Source organism: Acomys minous, assembly GCF_964271855.1.
Source record: "Acomys minous genome assembly, chromosome: 9".
Lineage (NCBI taxonomy): Eukaryota > Metazoa > Chordata > Mammalia > Rodentia > Muridae > Acomys > Acomys minous.
Window position 1 is genome coordinate 118,248,209 of NC_140490.1, and position 23,327 is coordinate 118,271,535.

General features: G+C 39.5%; 1 protein-coding gene across 2 annotated transcripts in view; it reads right to left on the bottom strand.

Moving 5' to 3' along the window:
- Window positions 1–553: 553 nt before the first annotated feature.
- Window positions 554–23,327, bottom strand: part of CYP7B1 (cytochrome P450 family 7 subfamily B member 1) — a 174,055-nt gene continuing 151,281 nt past the window's right edge. For both annotated transcript variants that reach the window (XM_084795173.1, XM_084795172.1), the window contains 2 exons: window positions 9,522–9,697; window positions 554–2,367 (listed from right to left, as the gene is read on the bottom strand). In XM_084795173.1, coding sequence (XP_084651299.1) covers window positions 2,071–2,367; window positions 9,522–9,697 — 473 coding nt within the window. In that variant the 3' untranslated portion in view covers window positions 554–2,070. The remainder of the gene's footprint in view (window positions 2,368–9,521; window positions 9,698–23,327) is intronic.

Below are 23,327 nucleotides of genomic sequence, written 5' to 3' on the forward strand. Positions count from 1 at the left end.
AATTCTGGCCCTAATCTCCCCCAGTGGCAGGCCATGATTTGGAAGCATTATTACCCTCAATAAATTCTTTTGTCCCCAAGTTCTTGCTGGTCACAATATTCTTGTCATAGCAACAGGAAAGCAAACTATGTATGTATATGAAATATGAAATAATTGAACTTATCAAAGTACAGAGTGATTATAGAGGCTGGGGAAAATGCAGGAGAAACAACCAAAAAGTACAAAATCTCAGCCAGGATGACTATGGTCTTTTTTTTTTTAATAAATATTTTATTAATTTATTCATATTACATCTCAATTGTTAGCCCGTCCCTTGTATCCTCCCATTCCTCCCTCCCTCCTGCTTTCCCTCTACCCCCATCCCCTATGTCTGTGACTGAGGGGGACCTCCTCCCCCTGTATATGCTCATAAGGTTACTATGGCCTTTTTCGAAGGCAGTGTGGGAAGGGTTTTATTACAGTGCTTTGTGAAAATAGTTAATAATAGAGCACTGTATGGTTAAAAGTTGCCAAGAGAAGATATCGCAAATGTGAGCTAATTCGATAATCTGTGTTGGTCTAATCATTCCACATCCTCTTTTATAAGTCATAACCTCACTTTGTATTCTGTGAATTTATGTAACTTTAAATGGTTACTTTGCATTGTTGATAATTTATTTTATTTTTATTTTATGTGCACTGGTGTTTTGACTTATGACGGTGTCAGATCCCCTGGAACAGGAGTTACAGAGATTTGTGAGCCACCATGTGGCTGCTGGGAATTGAACCCTGGTCCTCTGGAAGAGCAGTCAGTGCTCTTAACCATTGACCCATCTCCCCAGCTATCATTTTGCAATTTTTTAAAAAAGAGAACGAGACAAGCAAAACCAGAGTTTATTCCAGTAACCATTCATGGAAGCAGTATCCGAAGAGCTGATGCTCTAGACAGGAGAAAAGATGTGCTACCATGATGTGTTTACCTTGTGTGATAAGCACTTTAGAGTGCTCCTTTAAGTCAATTTCCTTTATAACAGCAATAGAAAACTTCCAAAGCATTTGAATTTTTAATTAATGAAGCACAAATTAATCTGGTTTAATTATTTACTCTGTGAGATTGTGTTTTGTATTACCATTTATGTCAAATGTAATCACTGGAAAATTTGATAGTAGAAATCTTTTAATCATTGATGCAGGTTGTATTGTGTCATATAAAATAATTTTATAGTAAAATTTGATCATTTAAAATAATACAACTAACCTTCAAGTCCAAAAAGGTGTGAATAAATAATGCTGCCTTATTTCTTAGTTTATATAAATGAAAACATTTAGTAAGGGGTTCATTGTAGCATTAGATAACACAGTTTCTACTAGAGACCAATCAATGCTATAATGATTTCAGCATTTCCCTCCATAATAAACCTAATACTAATGTCTAGAGCAACTATTGAATATATAATAGTCTTTGTGTTTTCTTATGCATTAAATTTTAACATTATCTAACTTGAACATGAGAAGTCTTACATAACAAGTTTTGTCTGATTGAGCTGTAGAATACAAAGTTATAAAGAACATTTATGGATGATGAGATATGGAAGGGAAGTTGGAAAATTTAATCTATTGCAAAACTCATTTAATACAAAGGTGCCCTGGTGATATAAACATTATTGATATTATACATGAAGGGAATATTTTCAAACAGTGTAACTCATGGGATTTAATTTCCCTCTCCTCTGGAAATTTGGAAACTGTGAGATTGCCTATTGATGACACACATTCTGGCAGTACAAAAAATCATATTAGTAGATTTCAGTAACTAAAAAAAATTCATCCTGAGCCAAATTTATTCCCAGAAAAGCATATGCACTTAAATTAACTTTATCTGAAATTCTTGCCATGGCATTTTTTTATGTCACCACCTTGTTTTATTTTATGATAGATTTTGTGATAAAAAACCAAGTGGATTGATCTCAAATCAAATATACATTTCCTGTTTTCAAACAAACAAACATAGCAGTCGAATTTGTAAGACTCCAGCAAACCACAGAGGTCAGCATAGGCAGCCCCACTGTGCTAAGCCTTTCTGCCAGCCTTTCAGCTGCTCCAAGATTTTGCCTTGTACCTAAATGAGACATCAGACTCGGGGTGCTGAATACCGAACAGCAAGCGGTTGTAGTTTAGTCCTATTGGCTTCTTGTCAATTATTTCTAAATCAAAGTAAGTTAAAAATATGACCAATAGTAGCTTCATTTCATTAACTGCAAAGTATCGGCCTGGACATTTGCTGGTTCCAAATCCAAATGGTATGACGTAATAATTCAGCCTTTTCCCTCCTTTGAAAAAGGTTGTTTTCTTCTTACCATCTTCCAGGAAGCGATCAAACCTAAACTCCTATAAAGAATAACAGACATTGTTAAAATTAAAACTTTACATGAACTAGTTTGAGTTACGCCCACTTGGTTGCTTTTTGTCTGAAAACACAGACAAGGAAGTAAAACCTGAACACATGAAAATCGTGCTCAAACTTTCAAAAAATTCAAATGTTACAAGGAACACCTACATCCAAATCCCTACACCACTTCTCTTCCCAGGTCACGTGCCTCTTGTCTCTTCTTACTTAGTATTCTGTGCTGTCACTAAGTCCTGAAGGCTGGGTAATTAGCTTAGAAAAGAGGTTTCTTTCTGTTCATGATTCTGGAGTCCAAAATGTTTAAGAAACTGGTGTTGACGGGGCCTTGTGCTGTTGTTCCTCACAACGGAAAGCCACAAAGCAAGCGGATGCATTTGGAAGAGGGAAAGTCAGAGAGGTAGTCTTCAGTTATAATGACCTACCTTCCTGGTACCCAGTATAGTTTCACGAAAGTGATAACTACCATTGCAAGGGCCTTACTCATGACTCAACCTCTGTTAACACTGCAAGGGTTTTACTCATAACTCAACTTCTGTTAACGTCTCACCTCTCAATACCACCAAAATCACATTCAGATGTCAGGGTGAGTTTTGGAGAAGACACATAATGCTCAAATCACAGTGACTGCACTGAGTTTTCCAAGGACAGAGGATACATCTGTGTCCATTTCTGTGCTCTATGGTGGGTCTACACACCCTCGATAAGCCAATTATTGATAGGCGACGTCTCCTATACTGCTGTCGTTGCTGCTATGAAGCAATGAATCTTAACAGCCACAGTTTGCTAGTCATTTATCCTTCTAAAAAGATATTGGTGGATGAGTACTTGATTTCGGATTATTGTTTATGTTTAGATTAAAAAAACAGAAAATAATAAGAGTCAAACAAAGCTCCAGAAAAAAAATCTAAGTGTACAACAGATTTTGCTTTTTTCTATGTTAATATGAATTTTTTTTATGACATTTCTATTAAAGTATGCTCTGTTTTGGTTAATTCTAGGTATCAGGCATTTCTGGCATATTTTCATAAATAAGTTATCAATCTTGATACAGAAAATTAGTGAACTTATTTATTAGGGTAGTTGGCCTACAGTCTGAATTCTGCCAAGCTGCCAAAAGAGTCCAGTTCAATTCTCACTTGAATGTTAACGGATATTGAATGACCTTATTTTAGTCCATTGTGAATTAAACTTTCAATCAAATTAATGCTTATGGTTTGAATTAAAATGACCAATTATTTCAGAAATTTAGAGCTCATTATGTCTACTCAACCACCACTTTGATATAAACTATATAAAGTCAAACTTTAAAAAGTAGGTCAGATCCAACACATTTCTGATTGTGGTGAAGCCTTATAATGTAACTAAATTATGAACACATCATAAATGTTCAGACTATATTAATGGCAAGTTTAGTAAGGTAGGAACGATCACTTCCTTTTATCAGTATTTGGTTTACCTTAGTTTGTCCAGAATACTTAATTTGTTAAGTATTTGAGCTTTGAAAAAAAAATTCACAGTCCCTATTTCTTCCCATTTTGTGAGTCAGTACAGTGATGTTTGCAAGAATTATTTAGCATTTGATAGTTGATTTATTTCCTAACAAATGATACTTTAAACATATTAGGATAGAGGTGTATTTTAACACCTGATATGGGATGTAGCCAAACAGATCTAAACAATGCAGAACTGAAAATATCTGCTCATCTCCACAATAAGCATTATGATTTTCTCTGGACACACAGTGTTTCTAGCAGTAAGTGCAACCCTCTCCTGGGGACATCTTCCATCCCTGGGGCCCTTGCCTGCCTCCCAGAACTAAGCACCAATGCACTCTTCCTCATATTGACCAATTTAAGCAGATTAGTGCTCTTCCCTATGGCTTTCTGCTAAGGCCAAATAGCTTCAGTAAATTTTGACATGAAACACAACCCTAGAAAAATGTTTCTCTCTAGTTCTGGTATTTGTCCCAGAAAAAAATAAAAGAGAAAACTTAACATGAGTATGACTTCATAGTATCCAGATAATGTCAAACTACTATGGCTGCCCAGGCTCTTACCAGTGGCCTCAATGGCTACCCTATGAGAGGCTAGGGCCGCTCCCTCAAACTTCTAGTCAATCCCTAATGTCATTCTTCTAGTTTTCTTTCATCTTTCCTTAGTTTCCTCACAAACTTCTATTTTATGTTTTTGTTTGTTTGGTTTTTTGAGACAGGGTTTCTCTGTGTACCCTTGGCTGTCCTGGACTCACTTTGTAAATCAGGTTGGCCTCGAACTCACAGAGATCCGCCTGCCTCTGCCTCCCAAGTGTTGGGATTAAAGGCGTGTGCCACCATGCCTGGCTTATGTTTTACTTAGGAAAACTAAAAAGAAAACTATCAGTAGCATTTGTTCAGTGACTGCCAACATGGGAACATAATACATTTAACATGGAATTATATTTTAAAAGTTTTGAATAAAATCATCTGTTTGTTCCACAGCATATACAGGGAGAACGTGAGTAGGTGCATGCTAGAAAAGCCTATGGACTCCCTTATAGCGTTAGCTTGCCTTAATCTGCTAACAGGAAGCAGGATCTCACCTGAGCTACTTGGGATAGCTCAGTAATGTAAAGCAAGCTCCACCTAAACTCAATACTGATCACAATCATTTAAATCCTCCAAGAAACCTGGGGGTGTGAAAAACAGGAGTGGGCGTGAAAGGAACCAAACCTGCCTACTGCTCACAAGGTGTTCTACTGGAATTTCCTGGAGGTGGTCACAGTCACTGAACTGCATAAAAGCCTACGATGGACTAAGGGCCAGGAATTTGAAGCAATCTTCCCCGGTGTCACAGAGGAACAAAAGAAAAAAAAAATCTGTGGGGATCTCAAGGAGAAGTCCTTTGGAACGAAAGCAGATCAGAAAGCAGTGGCTTGTGAGCAGTCTTCCCCTGGACCACGTCATGCCAAGGCGACCAAGTCAGATTGAACCTGGAAGGGTTTCACAGGTATTAGGGAGTGAGTGCCCTGGGAATTCACTGCTCTTAGTTTACCTCCTCATTTTCATAGCCTCCAACTCAGCGATACTCCTATAGAAGGCTTCTACATATGCTTGCTGGACTGATGAACAAAGACTAGCAATGTCTACTTTTGAAGCAATGTTCATGTTCTTGAAGAACCAATAGATACCAAATGTGAATGTAAGCATACAGAGAACAGGAAGTGGCCAAATATTTGTAGTTTACAAGGCGCAGAAGAAGTACAACACTGAACCGCTCGATGCCCTCTGCAGTTCCGGCTCTGGGCATTCTGGCCGAAGACAAACCATCACTGCTTACTTCCCCATCACGTGATGGCCAGTTGTATGATTCCTGGCCAATAACAGCAGTGAGTTTAGGGAAGACCTTGGGAAACTTTAATAAGCCACTGACTGCTACACATAATTAGCAAATTAGTTGCACTTGGCTGGATAGCATGTCCACATCTAAAGGGGGAAAGAGTCAAGGAGAGCCGTTTCCTTTGTTTCCTTCCCATTGCATATGTTTTATTTGCTTGTACGTTTTCATACACTGGCAAGAGCCATCCAAATGTATGATATCACAACAAGATATGCAACCTATATCTTGAGTAAAAGAACAACCCTTCACATACCCAGTTACACATTAGTAGCGATTAGCCCACATCGTGTTTACTCCATGTTGTTCGAAACTTTACTTTTCTAAGTATTTGAAACTCAGTTTCATTCCCAAGTCAAGATTTCAGGTTCTGTTAAAATCCATTTAAGTAAAAAAAAAAAAAAAATTTTTTTTTTAACTATTCTAAATGTTTGCAGCGGCTGAAGGTCAAGGATTAGCCAGCTGGGCCATTTAGATCCCCTCCCACTCCTCTCTGAATGGATTTTTTAAAACCGTTTTTAAAAAGATTTATTTATTTGCTTTTTGTATACCACACATGCATCTCTAGCCCTTGTCAAGGTCAGAAGAAGGTCACCGGAACGAGAATTACAGATGGTTGTGAGCTTCGATGTCGGTGCTGGGAGCCAAGCGTGCTGCAGGAGCAGCAAGAGTTTTTTGGCCACCAAGCCCTCTCTCCAGCCCTGCCCAGGAGTCCTTTCGTTATTGTCCTCACTGTTCTTAGTATCACGGCTGTATTTATGCTCAAGCTACTTGTTCATTTAATCTATTTACGCCCAGTACATATTTCAATGTGCACTTCCCCGTCCTAACTGATGTGCAGTTTCATTTTCGTTGCATCCATCCATCCATCCTCGCATCTCCTTATTTACTTTATACGGGTAGTATCCTGTGGGTAGGACTACACTTGAGTAAGTAGCTGCGGCCGGCGCACTTAAACACTGAAAGGCAGCAGTGCCCTGTTGGCATATACTATAGCAACAGCACTCAAGTAGCAAAATGGACAATACACACCCTCACAAGTTGGGTGGAAATTGCACATTTTCAAAGAGGAGATGACAACGGTGATTATTATGGAGCACTCTGGAATTTGCTGGGTAAGCAAGCAAGGAGGGGGTATTCAGGAACAAAGACATAAGTAATAAGGGGCATGTTGGGAGTAGAGGGGTGCAGTTACCGAAGGCATGGATGTGTGAAGGAGAGGCAGCAGGGGTGCTGGGAAGTGACTGATAGTCAGACATTCTGAAACCACACTTCAGGGTGATAAGAACCCATGTTGGGCTAAGGGTCCTGGGCTTTTATGTTTCAAGAGCTACTAAACAAGCATTTGGAGCTAGTCAGCCTCTTAGTTTTTGGCCCAATTATGGTGTCTTTTCTGCAAAGTCGTATTTTTCCCAATCAGGTCTGGAGGATATAAAACCTACAGTGAGAAGTAGGATTCTCTTGTCCACTCAGGAACAGTGCTTTCATGAAAAAGTGGCCAGGGACTAATATTCAGACTTTCCATTACTGCTAGTAGATGGTGGCTTGGCCCAGGCATCTGCCACATGAGTTTCTAATGTGTTTTCTTATTGCCATCTTAAGATGTTAAGAACATGCATTTATGTATCACCTGACAGTGGGAAATGCTTAGCAAACGTTTATAGAATAAATTATGATAGCTAGCAAAATCAGATTTAAAATGGCTCCATATCATTTATTTGTTTTTGTACAAAGATGATCATAATTTCATAACTGATTTTGAGAAAATGATTCTATAGCACAAGTTATCTAATTCTGACACAAGTGAGGTATAACAGAATAATGTTGAAACCCAATAATAGACTCATGGACTCCTGTTAGAGCTGTCCTAATGATTTTAAGTCACTCTTCACAATATCAAAATTTTATTCACTCACTGACTAAACACCAGGCAAATATTTTGTTAACTTTTACATTTGGGTAGTGCCAGCATTATACAGATTAAAACTCAATCCCTTTCCTTAACTCTTCCTCTTCCTCCAGCTTTCTCCCTCCCCCCTCAGTTTTGCTATGAATCCAAAGCTGGGGCTGAACTTGCTCATGTCCTGTCCTAACCTTCCAAATGCCAGGGTTACAGCTATGCACCCCTACTCCTTAATCAATGCTTATATGTTCTCTATCTTTAAAGTGTGTGTGTGTGTGTGTGTGTGTGTGTGTGTGTGTGTGTGTGTGTGTGTGTATGATAGAGAGGGGACGGGGGGAGGGAAGAAGGGAGTAAATCTCACATGCTGTGTAGCCCAGGCTGGCTTCAATCATAGAGAGATCTGCTTGCTGGTCTTTGGACCATGCCTGTTCCTAACACATATAATGCATAATTTTGGATTTTAAATTCTTAAGTTTATCAATCAGATTTTTAAAAAATGGGGTAGAAAGAGTGAGAGGTGAGAAAAGCAGAAAGAAAAATGCCTATAAACACGATGGCAATCTGATGGTCCTTTCTTACGTGATGACAATAATAATTCTGATTTAACTCTCATGACATGACTTCTAAACTCTGTTACTAATTGAATAATCATGAAAAAAACCATAAGCAGAAAAAAAAGAGAGAAAACCATAAGCAGAAGTTAAAAACTATAGGAAGAAGTACTGCTATTTGAACTTTTATAAATATTTTTCATATACTAATTTCAGTTGTTTTATTTATTGAAAATATACTAGTAACTGGAATTTTTGTTATTCATATATTCAGAGATAAAGATTTATTTATTGGTTGAAACTCTACATCATCTTTCTAGTCACTACCCACAGAATGCTTCTCCTAAGAAACTACGCACACTTTCCCCCTATAGTAAGACACTGGCTTTGTCAGTTAAATGTATACAACTTATGTCATTGTTTTTGAAGTCTGTTCTCTTATTAATTTCCTAAATTCAATAATATTATAATTCATGTTGGCTGCAGAACTCTATCTTAAAATCTGTATTTTAAAGTGCCCTATCTACGAAGTATTTGGAAAGAATAGAGAAGTTTCCTTTAAAAGGTGATCAGTAAATATTTCAAGTCAGCAGCATCCCTTCATGCAAAACACAAGCACAATATAACTCCACTCAATTTGCATGCAGGGGGTGACTCTCTGAAGTGGTATTAAGGGATGAACCGGGGTGGATTAATTTCCAGTCTTTGATATTCATTAACTCCAGCTTCAGAAAAAAAAATACAAGGAGAGAACACAATCACCCTGTGAGCTTCACCAGAGAGCAGCAGCTTTACAAGTTGAAGTCCACAGTACCATGCTAATTGACGAAGCAGGGTGCATACCTTTAGCTAAAAGGGCTTGCCTATGACTTGGCCCTAACTATAGTGATGATGGTATTTGAATTTTGAGGTCAGCTTTACTTTGGAAGTGCTGGGCAAACTAGTTATCATTATGTAATTCTTACACCACACATCAGTAGCTAGCCCTCCACGGGATTTCACTAATTCCTCGTCAACGAGAACCTAATTCAGTGGCTAAAGCTAATGGCGACCAAGGTAAAAATGTTCACATCATTTGAATTAATCAGCATGTAGACTTATCTGAATTTCTGTGCACACATCACATAACCTATTAAAGCCAGATTCTTAGTGGGAGAAAAACATCTGTAAAGGCAAAGCCTCTCTATCAGAGGCAAAACCAGGAGTCATCACTAAGCCGCCTCAACTCTGCAGTGAGAATAAGCGAGAGAGGGTGTGCAGGAGTGACCTTGCTTCCTCCTCAGCACGGACCAGCATGGGTGCCTAGTTACCTCGGGAGCTTCGAAGACTTCTGGATCACTGTGTATGATTGGAGGGAAGACAGCCACAAAGTCTCCCTTTCGCAGACAGTAGCTCCCAGTCTCTGTGTTGAATTTCATGTCCTCTTGTACCTCACGGAAGATACTGGAGTATGAGCACAGCCGAAAGACCTCGAGGATGGCGCTTTCTGAAAGAAACAAACGACAGCTCCTGTAACATGAGCGAGTGCTTTGAGAAGCACTCTCAGTCGGCTGTTCGAACTCATTACCAACACGACATTGCCTGGTACAGAAATATTCTTCACGTTCATTGAGAACCAAGAGAGAGGCAACGAAGCTGTGGATTCTGAGGGCAAAGAACCTGGTGGCTTTGCCACAAACATTGTTTGGGGATTTACAGGCAGGAGGTAGCCATACTGTCTACAGAGAGAGGAAAGAAGGGAGGTCTCCAGGAAAGGACTGGTCTGTTAGGGGCACAAACATCACACTTCTGAAGGGTTACTTCCCTGGTCTCTCACCAGTGATGCCTTTAAAACCATGCTTAGCTATTTAAGGACAAGTAGGCAGCCAACAGTAAAGTAATCGTCGTGGGTGCGTTTGGAGACAGCGTCACATTTAATTTCTCTTGTTGCTAGCTGTAAATAAAATGAGTCAGCATTTGCTAGAAAAATTTCAAAGGAACACATTTTCATGCGATTCAGAAGAAAACCACATTTTCTTCAGTATCCAGGGAGAATAACGTTCACCATCATATCCTGGAAGATTCCAGAAGCCGAATGTCCTTGCTTTCCCAGTGGCCTTCACCTTTTGCTCCTAGCACGGCAGATTTTATGGCTAATTTCCGGCGATTTATCCTGGCAGTTTGAGGAGGAATTCCTTTGGGAATAATATGCATAATTTGCATAAATCATTCTGATGGCATGCATATCAGTGTGTAGCTCCTGTCTGGGGCTGCATCTCTCCCTTCATAATCAAAACTGACTATGTTTCCACCAGCGTGAATGGGTCCTGGAATATAAAGCTTGATTCTTTCTAATCAGCAATGTGAGAGAGAGCTCCAAATGGAGTTCCTCCCCCCTTCACATGATAATAACCGATTGTGGTTATGACTTACAGTTTAGAAACCTCACACACATACACATGTTCAGAGCTCAGTTTCTTGATGCCGAGCGCAGTTCTGGCAAAGCCAGTCTCCAGTTATTGTATTACTAAAGGCAGACCCATTGGTTGGGCCTTGTATACAGAAAAATACAAAAATAAATATAATTTTAGTGAGATTTAAACCTAGGCGTGCTTGCACAGGGACATGAGGTGGCTGGGTGTCTTCTCCCAGGAGGTTTTTCCTTGAGCATGCATTTGTCTAAAGAAATGAGGCTGCGGTCAGCACTGTGTGGGCAGCGTGGTGATTCAATGTGACGTACAGTGAGGCTGTGCATATTCTCTTAGACTGCCTTCGTTATTATAATCAGGCAGAGGCGAATCGGTTTGCTGGTGATGAGGCTAGAAAAAGAACTTTGGTTTTGGAACATGGACTCTACTGCGGATAGCCACAAGGCACCTGACACGACAGATTTCAGCTGGCCAGACACCAACAGCCAACATTTCCATGGTGAAAAATCAAGGATAGGCTTCCCGTGTCCTGTTGCGGGGCCCCTGTTGGGCCAACAATAGCGCAGCGTCATTTTAACATGTGGTATGAAGTAGTAGCTGACATATGTAGTAGTTCTGTTCATACAACAAGTCCAGTAGGGGTGTGGGAAGAAGAGATCTAAAAGCAAAATAAAGCTTGGGGTGGCTGCTGTGACAGCGTAGGCATTAAACAGTCTGAATAACACGGTCACATCCAATTGGCTGGTGTGCTCCTGGGAAGCGTGGCAGCTTGTGCCCACTGCAGTATCACAAATGACAATTGGGCAAGCATATCTTATGCAGAAGTTAATCACAATAATGGAGCTGAAAGTGTGGCTCAGCAGTCAGATCGTAAGTGACAAATCTGTTTTACCTTCCAGTACCAGTTATGTGTGAAAGACGAGGTTGGCTCTTGCTCTGAGCGATCATGCCGATAATCATTAGGCGACAAAAGTAATGAGTTGTGTTATTATCACCAATGGAGAGGCGAGCCTATGGGGTCTGCAGTATAGCATAGAGACACACAAAAGCCAGCAGCAATTTCCACCAGCCCCAGAATGGACGTGGGCAGGACTTTATGTTCAGAAGAATGACAACAGCACAATGAGGAAGCTGCAGCTTCTCCCTGTAGTTGTCATAGTTGAGCAGACACCAGCCAGTACCACGGACAGAGCAGCTGGGCCCTGGGAGGACTTCCATGCTACACCAGGAGGTACAGTAAATTACCCTGCACGGCAGAGCAACATCTGTTTCCGTGCTAGTGCCGAACAAACAAGGCAGTTTAAAACATACCAAGGGATAACCAAGCAACAAATGAACATGACCCTCATCTTTTTTCTCTCTCTCTCTCCTTTCTCACAAGTGAGGTGCTAAATTTCATTGTGCAAGCATTCCATGAAAGAGATGCCAGGTTTTCATTTGATAAGGTGTTGTCAGAGAGGTTTTACATATTTCCAAAATGGAGCAAAAAAAAAAAAAAAGCTTATAGTATTTTTATTCTTAGAATTGTCCCCCTCCTATCTTCATTTCTTTTATACTAAAGCTAGCACTTGGTTCTCAATTCGCTCTAGAATTAAAAAAAAAAAAACTTTCCATATACTTATAAATATTCAGTCTTTAAACCTAATTTGCTATACTTAGTTCACATGCCTTCAAGCATTTGTCTTCCAATTCCCACTGAATAAATGCGTACTAATGAGAACTAGAGCAAGCTGCTGAGGCAAAGCTGGGTGACTGGGGTCTGGCCTGCCACCAGCTTGTGATAGGCGGGCAAATTGAGTTAAAATGAAAAGTCTTGTCAGCTAAAATTCAACATGGTAGCCAAACAACAAGCTGTCAATCATCCATCCAAAACAAGGGACTATAGGTAATAAAAGGTCACCGTGAACCATTAGTGCACACTTGGCTTACATATGGAAGTTAATTTTAATTAAACATGATCTTTATCTGTAAATGTTTTATAAAACTTACTGTGCATAATGGATTGATAATTTATGCAAACATTTAGCAGGTAATGGGACCCTCTAATTATTAGACTGTAGTGTAGAGAAAAATGACTATAGGGAATGCAAATATTTGGGGGATAAATTTACACCAGGCATTTCAAGGTGCCAACTATCATATCTGTGCTTAAGATAAGGCTGATAGTACAGTGTTAGGAGCTCAGTCTTATTAACTACTACTTATAAGACAATTGGGTCACACAATGTTGATGATGAACTCACAATTCTGAGCCTGCACTACCTTGTTTATCCAGCCAGAAAAATATGAGTTTCTTTTTTTTTTTAATATAGAAAACTAATATAATTAAAAGTTCCTTTCAAGTAAAGAGCTGGGCACGTGTTAAGCGGTGATGCTTTACAGTCCAAGTGGAGGAAAATGACAAATAAAGGAAGATGCCAGTAGAAAAAGGGCACATCCCCTTTGTCTTTGGAACAATTCACAGAGGATTCCCATTTGCAAATTTTGAGTTCCATAGGAGATCATGATAACCAATAAGGCCCGCTGCAGTGCAAACACGCGTAAGCACACGCAGGCCCTGCCTCATACATAGGCCATGTCTCTGTGTGTGGAATGAATGTACTGTGACATGGCTGGGCTGTTAATTTGGGTCATCTTAATGATTGGTGCAGGCTGGCGTGCCATCTGATTAGCCATGGTGATCAGTGGGTAGCAGCAATGGCAGGAGTGAAATGAGCCTTGCTACGGTCACTGGTGCTGAACACGTGCGTGGCTTTAAAGAGAAAATGGCTGGGGAAAGGGGAAGAGAATGGGCGTGAAAGTGACGCTTGCTAGCAGGTGCGGTGAAACACAGCTTAGGTTAGGAGGCACAAGCACATGCCTTTGTACAGATCTCTAGACAGACGAGGAAGTAAAAAAAAAAAAAAGGAAATTGTGAGAATTAATATATGATTTGAAGGGAGATCATAAATTTTGGATCAACAATTGTATATTTGAATAAAGTTATAAATAAATCTGAATCAGTACAAATGCCTACCTTCACACTGCACTGCAGAAACAGGCTTTGGTCCTTGCTATTTATGGTTTCTGCCATATATTTATACACATGTAAGTTAAACATTCATGTGCTCAATAAAATTTTGTTAAGGTCTTAGTCTGCTCAAAGCACTGGGACAGAATGGCTGAAGGGAAGAGAAATGCAATGTGTGGATTTGTCCTTCACTCATACATCAATCTGGGGAATTTAAAGTTGGAAAATACATTTATTTATCTGGTGTGTGTGTGTGTGTGTGTGTGTGTGTGTGTGTGTGTGTGTGTGTGTATACACACATGACCAAACATGCATATGTGTAGAAGTCAACTTCATGGAACTCAGGCTGTCAGGGTTGGTGGCAGGTGCCTTTATCTGCTGAGACCACTCCCTTTAGACACTGCAGACTTTATTTCTTAAATTGACAAAGATGGCAAACTTTGATTTTTTTTTCTGACAAGATCTATGCTTTGTGGAATAGTTCTATCAGTTCAATCAACACAGGCATGGTTTATCTGTTATTTGTCAGGAAAGTAACTATTCTTTTAGAACCTTGTCTTTACAGTTTTCTTCTTAGTGTATTTTTGAAGGACAAAGGGATAGGGCTCATGGCCTTGCATATGCTAGGCAAGTGCTCAACCCCTGAGCTACAGCCACAGCTCAAACTAAGGCTTGCATAGATTAATATCAAGTAGTGTGTGTGTGTGTGTGTGTGTGTGTGTGTGTGTGTGTGTGTGTTTTGCTGGGGATTGAGCCCAAGGCTTTGCATATGCGGTGTAATTTCTCTAGTACAGAGCTATAACTTGTCATTCTGTCCTTCCTTCCTTCTTCCCTGGCCTTCTTGCTCAAGATGGCCTGGAATCCATGGTTGTTCTGACTTCCCTATCAAGCTTCCCATGTCACGTTCTTGACTGATATGCACAGTTTCCAGAGTTATAACTCAGAGGAACGTTGTTTATTTTTAGAAGAAAGTTATTTTTCACACTGAAACCAAGTCTTCTTCCCTTCAATTTTCAACTTTTATAGAACATTTAGGGAGAAAAATCTAATCCTTCCTCAATCCATTTACAGCCTTGAAAATACATACAGATATTTTATTATTTTCTTTTTGTGTGGGGGTGGTGCTTCTGTGCATGCTGGGCAAACATTCTACCACTAAGCTATTCTCCAGCTTACATTAACCATTTTGTGCACCTGTGTCAGAGATATGACATCAGTCTTTTGAAATGTTTGGTAACAATGTGCCACAACAAACACTATTTGGGTTGGTAAAAAGAGAGGTGCTTTCATTTTCTACACCCTAGACACAATATTTCTATGGATGTTTCTCTTGTGGAAGCAGATGAGGAGTACATTTCTGAAATAATTTAGCTACTTACTCCTTTGAAGATTTGTAAAATCATAGAGATTACCAGCTACTCTGGCTGCCTGTTAGAATCTCTCAGGATTGGTTAAAAAGATAATGATAATGTCTCCACCCCACATCAGTGAAATCAGAACCACAACATTAACTAAAACCTTGAAATGGGGGGTGCTGAACCTTGGCTACATAATAGAATTGCCTGGGGAGCTTTTAAAGCCATCAACCCTCACTACAGAATAATAAAACCAGACTCTCTGGGGACAGGACCAGGGCTGAGTGTGTTTAAAGCTCTCCAGATGATTCCAATGAAGAATCAAGCTGAGGGCTGTGGCTTGAAGCTTGGTTTTGCCAAGAACTCTCGATCCATTCTGCCCAGGTTTACTTTTAACACTCATATGATGAATTAATTTTAATTTTCATTAAATCTACTTTTCAGTCAGATTGTATTTTTACCACGTATTTCCTCCCTGAACCTTTTCGCTTTGTATTAAAATCAAAAATTGATAAATAGTGAAATCGGTATTTTTCATTGATGTTTCCCTTACTGTCTACTGTCTGTTTCTGAAGTATCTCTTTCTTCAGCTAGGATTTTCTTACAGGACACTAGGGATGTAGTGTAGTCAGAAAGCATTTGCCTAGCTTCAACCCCCAATAACGCAAAAGAGAAGAAAAAAAAGTACTAACATGAAGTGAAACTCTTTCCTTCTGTGTTTCCTTACAAGCATTTTGGTAAACTTCACAATTGCCCTAATTACCTAAATTTCTAGTTTTTCAACTACATGATTATTTCATAATACCAAATTCTGCATTTGATACAAGGAACACTAAAACAATGTCTGGCATTTGGTGAAATAATTGCTAATAGTTTTAGGGTAGGAAAATAGCTTGCAAATAGAGTGCTTACACAACACTGGTTAAATTATGCTGTAAAGGGTTGCATCATTACAACAAAACACAAGACGTCATTACCCTGGCATCTTATCCCAAAGTTAAAACGTCTGTGTCACGGCAGAGAGCGAAAACTGTCTTTCTCATCCTGAGAATATTCTCACTTGTACACAGACTGAGAAGATGGAACAGCAGCCACAGTCCCTCAGAGCACCTTGGTGAAGACTAAATGAACTAACTAAAAACTACTGTGAAGTTGAACAACTAAGATGTTTAGCAGAGACATATGATTTTTTTTTGTTACAGGACACTTAGTTTTCCAACTAGTCCTCTGTTTTGGGTTTCTTCATCTCCCTATTCCAACTGCTGATAAGAAATAGGCTTATTCTCTGACCAGGGAGACATGTAACCTAAGTGCAGATCTTCCCTCTCCCTCATCTCTTCCAAAACCAATTCTCCACTCTCATTGCCAGCTTTGTATCAGTGCACCTGCTGCAGCCTCTCTCTTTACCCCATATCCAGTAGATCATAGAGATCTACCCCCCTCCAGATATTTCTATTCATTGCTTTATCTCAGCCAGTGAAAAGCAGAAGAAAGTGAAAAGGGAGATGAAACAGCAAACACACACACACACACACACACACACACACACACACACACACACACACGCACACACACGTCCAGAGAATCATAAGAACAAAGTTTAAAAATCTATACTGTATCAAATTGAAAAACGTAAAATAGATGTGTACTTCTCTCAATCCATACCACTTACTAAAGTTATTAAACATCAGATAAATAAGTTAAACAGACCTCTATCCCCTACAGAATAGCAGTCATTAAAAGTCTCTCAAAAGCAGCAGCAGCAACAACAACAACAACAAACAGAGTTAAATGGTTTTAGTTCAGAATTCTACCAGACTTCCAAAGAGAATTAATGCCAATAATTTTCAAATAACTGCACAAATTAGAAAGAGAATAATTGTTGCCTAATTCATTTCATGTTAGCACAGTTAAACTGATACCTAAACCATATAAAGACCTCCCCAAAGAAAGAGAATTACAGACCAATTTCCCTTATGAACATAGATGCAACATTTCTCAATAAAATACTTGCAAACCAAATCCAAGAAGACATCAAAAAAATCATCCACTGATTTCCTTAAGAGATATCACTTACCAACTTTAAATCAAGATCAGTTAAACAATGTAAATAGACTTAAAAATCCCCAAGGAGCTAGAAACAGTAATTAAAAGTCTCCTAACCAAAGAAAGCCCAGAGACAGATGGTTTTAGACCAGAATTCTACTAGGCCTTTAAAAAGAGCTAATACTAATACTCTTCACACTATTGCAATAATAGAAACAGAAAGAACATTGCCAAACTCATTCTATGAGGCCACAGTTACCCTGATTTCTAAATCACAAAAAGACCCAACAAAGAAAATTACTGTCCAATCTCCTTTCGTGAACATTGGTGCAATACTACTCAATAAAATGCTCACAAACCAAATTCAAGAACATATCAAAAACATCATCCACCAATATCAAGTAGACTTGGTGCCATGGATGCAGGGATGATTCAACATATGAAAATCTACCAATGTAATCCAACATATAAGGAAACTGAAAGGAATCAGAATCATTAGATTCTGAAAAAACTTTGACAAAAATCCAACAGCCCTTCACCTTAAAAGTCTTGGAGAAATCAGAGATACAAGGCATATAGTTAAATGCCATAAAATCAATATACAGCAACTTAAGAGACAACATCAAATTAAATGGGGAAAAACTGAAAGCAATTCCATTAAAATCATAGACAAGACAAGACTGCTCTGTAAATATTAAATATAGTACTTGAATTTATAGTTAGTACAATAAGACAGTTAAAGGAAATCAAAGGGATACAAATTGGAAAGGAAGAAGTCAAAGTATCACTATTCACAGATGATATAATAATATATATAAATACCCCCATGATTCTACCAGAGAACTCCAACAGGTGATAAACACATTTGGCAAAATGGCTGGATACAAAATTAACTTTCAACAATCAGCAAACCTCTTTTATACAAGCAACAAACAAAACAAACAGGCTGAGAAAGAAATTAGGGAAACAACACCATTCACAATAGCTACAAATAATATAAAATATCCTGGTGTAACACTAACCAAGCACGTGAAAGATTGTATGACAAGAGCTTTAGGTCTTTGAAGAAAGAAATTGAAGAAGACATTAGAGATGGAAAGATTTCTCATGTTCATGGATCTACAGGATTAACACAGTAAAATATGGACACCTTACCAAAAGCAATCTGTAGATTCAATGCAATTCCCATCAAAATGCCAACACAATACTTAACAGACTTGAAAGAGCAATTTTCCACTTTATATGGAAAAATAAAAGACAGAGAATATGTAAAATAATTCTATACAATAGAAGAACTTCTGAAGGTATCAACATTCTTGATGTTAGATTGTTCTAAAGAGCAATAATAATAAAAACTGCATGGTATTTGCATAAGAACAGATGAATGGAATGTAATCAAAGACCCAAAAATAAACCCGCACACTTACAGACAACTGATTTTTGACAAAGAAGCCAAAGCCATACAATGGAAAAAAGAAAGCATCTTCAACAAATGGTACTGGCTTAACTAGATGTCTGCATGCAGGAGAATGCATATAAATCCATTTTACCACCCTGCACAAAAACTCAAGTCTAAGTGGATCAAAGACTTCAACATAAAAATAGATACACTAAATCAATTAGAGAAGAAAGTGGTGAAAACTCTTGAACTCATTGGCACAACAGAAGAACAGCAGCTCAGGCACTAAGATCAATAATTTATAAATGATATTGCATGTAAAGAGAAAAGCTTCTGTGAGGCAAAGGGCATTATCAATAGAACAAAATGGCAGACTACCACGTGAGAAAATTTTTTCACCAACCCTACATCTGACAGAGGGCTGATATCCACAATATATAAAGAACTCAAGAAACTAGATATCAAAAGTCCAAATAAACCAATTATTAAAAAGGGTACCTATCTAAACAGAGAATTTTCAGTAAAGGAATCTCTAATGGCTGAGAAGCACTTAAGGAAATGTTTAACATCTTTAGTCATTAGGGAAATGCAGATCAAATTGATTCTGAGATTCCATCTTACACCCATCAGAATGGCTAAGGCCCAAAACTCAAGTGACAGTATGTGTTGGTGAGGATGTGGAGCAAAGAGGACACTCCTTCATTGCCGGCTGAAGCGGAAACTTGTGCAACCACCATGTAAATCAACCTGGAGGCTTCTCAAAAAATTGGGAATAGTTTTACCTCAAGACCCAGTTATACCACTCCTGAGTATATAGCTAAAAGATACTCCACCATATCACATGGACACTTTTTCAGCTATGTTCATAGCAACTTTATCCATAACAGCCAGAAACTGGAAACAACCTATTTGTCCCTCTGCTAAAGAATGGATAGAGAAAATATGGTACATTTACACAACGGAATACTACTTGTCTATTAAAAACAATAACATCATGCAATTTTCAGGCAAATGGATGAAACTAGAAATAATGCTGAGTTAGGTAATCCAGAACCAGAAAGACACATGTGGCATATACTCACCTGTAAGTGGACATTAGCCATAATGTACAGGATAACTAGGCTACAACCCAAAGAAGACAAGGAGCGCCCAAGAGAGGAAATAAAACAGTCATCTGAAGTAGATGAGGGAGAGATCCCTGTAGAGAGGGATCGGAAAGTTAAGGAGGGCAGGTTATCAGGTGTGGGGAGAGTGTGGGGTGTGGGTATGGAGGAGGAGGACCTGGAGAGAGAACAGAAATTGGTTGGGGAGCATCTCTTGGGCAGGGGAGCCCTCTGTGAGTCTATGGTGGGGTGACCCTAGCTGAGATCCCTAACTGAAAGGGACATGGGAGCTGTAACTGGACCACGTCCTGCAGCCAGGGGGGAACTTCTAGTGGAGAGAGGGGAACATCAACCCACCCATAAAACCTTCCACCCAAAATGTGTTTTGTGTACAAGAAATGTAGGGATAAAGATGGGTTTGAGTTTGATAAGGTGGCAAACTAATGACTGGCCCAACTTGAGACCCACCCCATGGGAGAGAGCCTGACACTACTAATGATACTCTGCTGTGCTTGCAGACAGGGGCCCAGTGTAACTGCTTTCTGAGAGGTTCCATCCAGCAGCCGATGGGAAGAGATCAAGCAAAGAATGGATAAATAAAATGTGGTATGTTTATACAATTAAGTATTACTCAGCTGTTAAAAAGATGTCTTTTTGAAATTTGCCAGCAAATGGATGGAACTAGGAAAAAAAAATCATCCTGAGTGAGATAAGTCAGACCCAGAAAGACAAACGTGACATGTACTCACTTATTAGTGGATATTAGCTGTTAAGTCGAGGATAGTCACACTATAATCCACACACCCAGAGAGGCTAAATCACAAGGAGGGCTCTAGGGGTTAGGATGCACATGGATCTTCTAGGGAATGGAAAATACAATAGATTTTGTGGGTTGACTGAGGGCTTGGGAACAGATGGGTTAAATTTGGGGAAGCAGGGATGAAGGGAAAGAGTATGAGAAAAAAATGACCAGAATAGATGGCATTTGGGGGTGATGTGGAAATAGTGGAAATTTCCTGGAAAATATGAGGACGACCCTAGTGAATGAGGACTCCTTGTAATGGATGATATGGAGCCTGAACCATATCTGTAAACAGGCAGAGCTTCCAGTGGTGGAACTGGGACACCAACATAGCCACAAAACCTTTGACCCACAAACTATACTCCCTGAAAGATGTGCTGGGGCAGTGATGGTTCAGAGATTGTGGGAGTGGCCAACCAATGATTGGTCTAATTTGTGGCCCAAGACAGGAGAGGGAGCCCATGTTCAACCTTGCCTGAATGGCCAGGATCTGGCAGCTGGATGGCTCAGTGACCTAAGGCAGAACCAAACACAACTGACAATAAGAAAAGGGGGGGGGGAGGAAGAGCAGAAAAGAAACAATTCATAATGATATTCTGCTATACCCGTAGATCAATACCAAGCTCAAGTGTCACCAGAGAGGCTTCCTCCAGCAGCTGATGGATGCAGAGACCCACAGCCAAACACGAAACAGAGCTCAAGAAACTCCCATGGAAGAAGAAGAGCAAGGATTGTAGGACCCAGAGGTGTAGAATACACCAGAAAAACACAGCCCACATACCAACTAAGCAGAGCTCATGGAGCTCACAGAGCTCGAGGGGCAGGCAAAAAGCCTGCGTGGGTTTGTGCTAGGCCCTCTGAGTACATGTGTGGTTGTGTAGCTAAGTGGTCTCGTGGGACTCCTAACTGCAGGAGTGTGGTGCCTCTGACTCTTTCGCTTGGTTTTTGGACCCTTTTCTTCTTAAATATGTTGCCTCACTCATCCTTGGTAAGAGGGTTTGTGCTGAGTCTTTTTTCTTTGTTGTTTTTGTTTAAATTTTTTATTAATTTATTCTTGTTACATCTCAATGGTTATTGAGTGAGTTAACCCAGAAGCAGAAAGACTCAAATGGTACATACTCACTTATATCTGCATATTGTGCTGAGTCTTACTGCATCTTGTTCTGCTGTGTTTGGTTGATATCCCTGGAGGCCTGCTCTTTTCTCAAGGGAAAGAAAGAGTGAATCTCAGGGAGAGGAGAACTGGAGGGAGAGCGGACTGGGAGGAGGGGAAGCTGCGGTTGGATCTTATTCTATGGGAGAAGAATAGATTAACAACAGCTGGATGCCCTTAACCCCAGCCAGCAGGGAGTCAGCAGCTGGGGGATCTCTGTGAGTTCGAGGCCAGCCTGGTCTGCAAATCAAGTCCAGGCCAGCCAAGGCTACACAGAGAAACCCTGTCCCCAAAACAAACAAACAAATAAAAATATAGACACAGCAGTAGCAACAGATATAACAATAAAGTGACTCTTAATGACATTCTGCTATTCTCATAGACCAGCCATCATCAGAGATGCTTTCTCCTACAAGCAGATGAGAACAAATACAGAGATCCTCTGCCTGGCATTAATCAGAGAAAGAGAGACATTGAAACACTCAGGGCTAAATCGTAGGGCTCTCCATAGAGGTCAAGGAACGCTGGAGAAGCGAAGGCAGAAATAATATAAGATGCAGAGGGAATCGAGGGCACCAGGAAATCTAGGACCTCTACAACAGCAGGGTTGGCACAGTTATGAAGTCACAGGGACTGAGGCTCTGCTTGGCTCTGCTTGGCTCTGCTCCAGGTCCTTGCATATACATTATGCCTTCCAATTGATGGGGTTTTAAAATTTTTTTTATTTTTTATGGGATTCCTAAGTGTTTGAAGACTTAGGTCTCTGTTTCTTGTGTCTTCTCTTGATCTCTTTTACTTTTGGGCTACTTGTTTGCTTTTGTGTTTCTTTTCTTTTTTTTTTTTTTGTACTTTGTTTTTTTTTCCTCCTTTATTAATTTATTCTTGTTACATCTCAATGGTTATCCCATCCCTTGTATCCTCCCATTCTTCCCTCCCTCCCATTTTCCCCTTATTCCCCTCCCCTATGACTGTTCCTGAGGGGGATTACCTCCCCCTGTATATGTTCATAGGGTATCAAGTCTCTTCTTGGTAACCTGCTTTTGTTCGAGTGTTAGCCTTTGCTTTGTCTTGTTTTATTATTGTCCCTTAGAAACCACTTTGTTTTCTAACGAGAGACACGAAGAGAGTGGATGTACATGGGATGGCAGGTGGGGAGAAACTGGGAGAAGTAGAGGGAAAGTGAAACTGTAGGCAGGATATATTATGTGAGAAAAAAAATCTATTTTCAGTAAAAGGAGAGGAAAAAATTAAGGTAAAATAAACAAATATCAATAATCTGTAAAAATAAATAAACAAATAGTAGCAAACAAATAAGTATAGTACTCCTGGTGGGGAGTTTATACATCCAAGAATATTTCATAGTTTGTAGAACCCTCCAAGCATTTGAGAAACGCAATAAGTATTTTACCTTGTTTTTAGCTATTATTAAAATATTCCATTGTAACAAAAATATGTAGCCAATTTAATTACTTTTTAATTTGTGCCTATCTACAAGTTTTTCAGTGACTATATAATAGAAATAAGCTTTAAATTATTTAGTAAAATTTTGGTGGGTAAGCACTATAAGTTAATGATGCTGCAGCTATTATAATGTTATAACTGTCTCTTTTAAAAGACATGACAGACAAGATCAGGCACGTTCAGGGTGGTATGGCCATAGCATGGAGAGATGACTCAGAGGTAAGGGGCAATGGCTGCTCTTCCAGAGGTCCTGAGTTCAATTCCCAGCAACCACGTGGTGGCTCACAACCATCTATAATGTGATCTGATGCCCTCTTGTGGCCTGCAGCTATTCATGCAAGCAGAGCACTGTATACATAATAATAAATTAATATTTTTT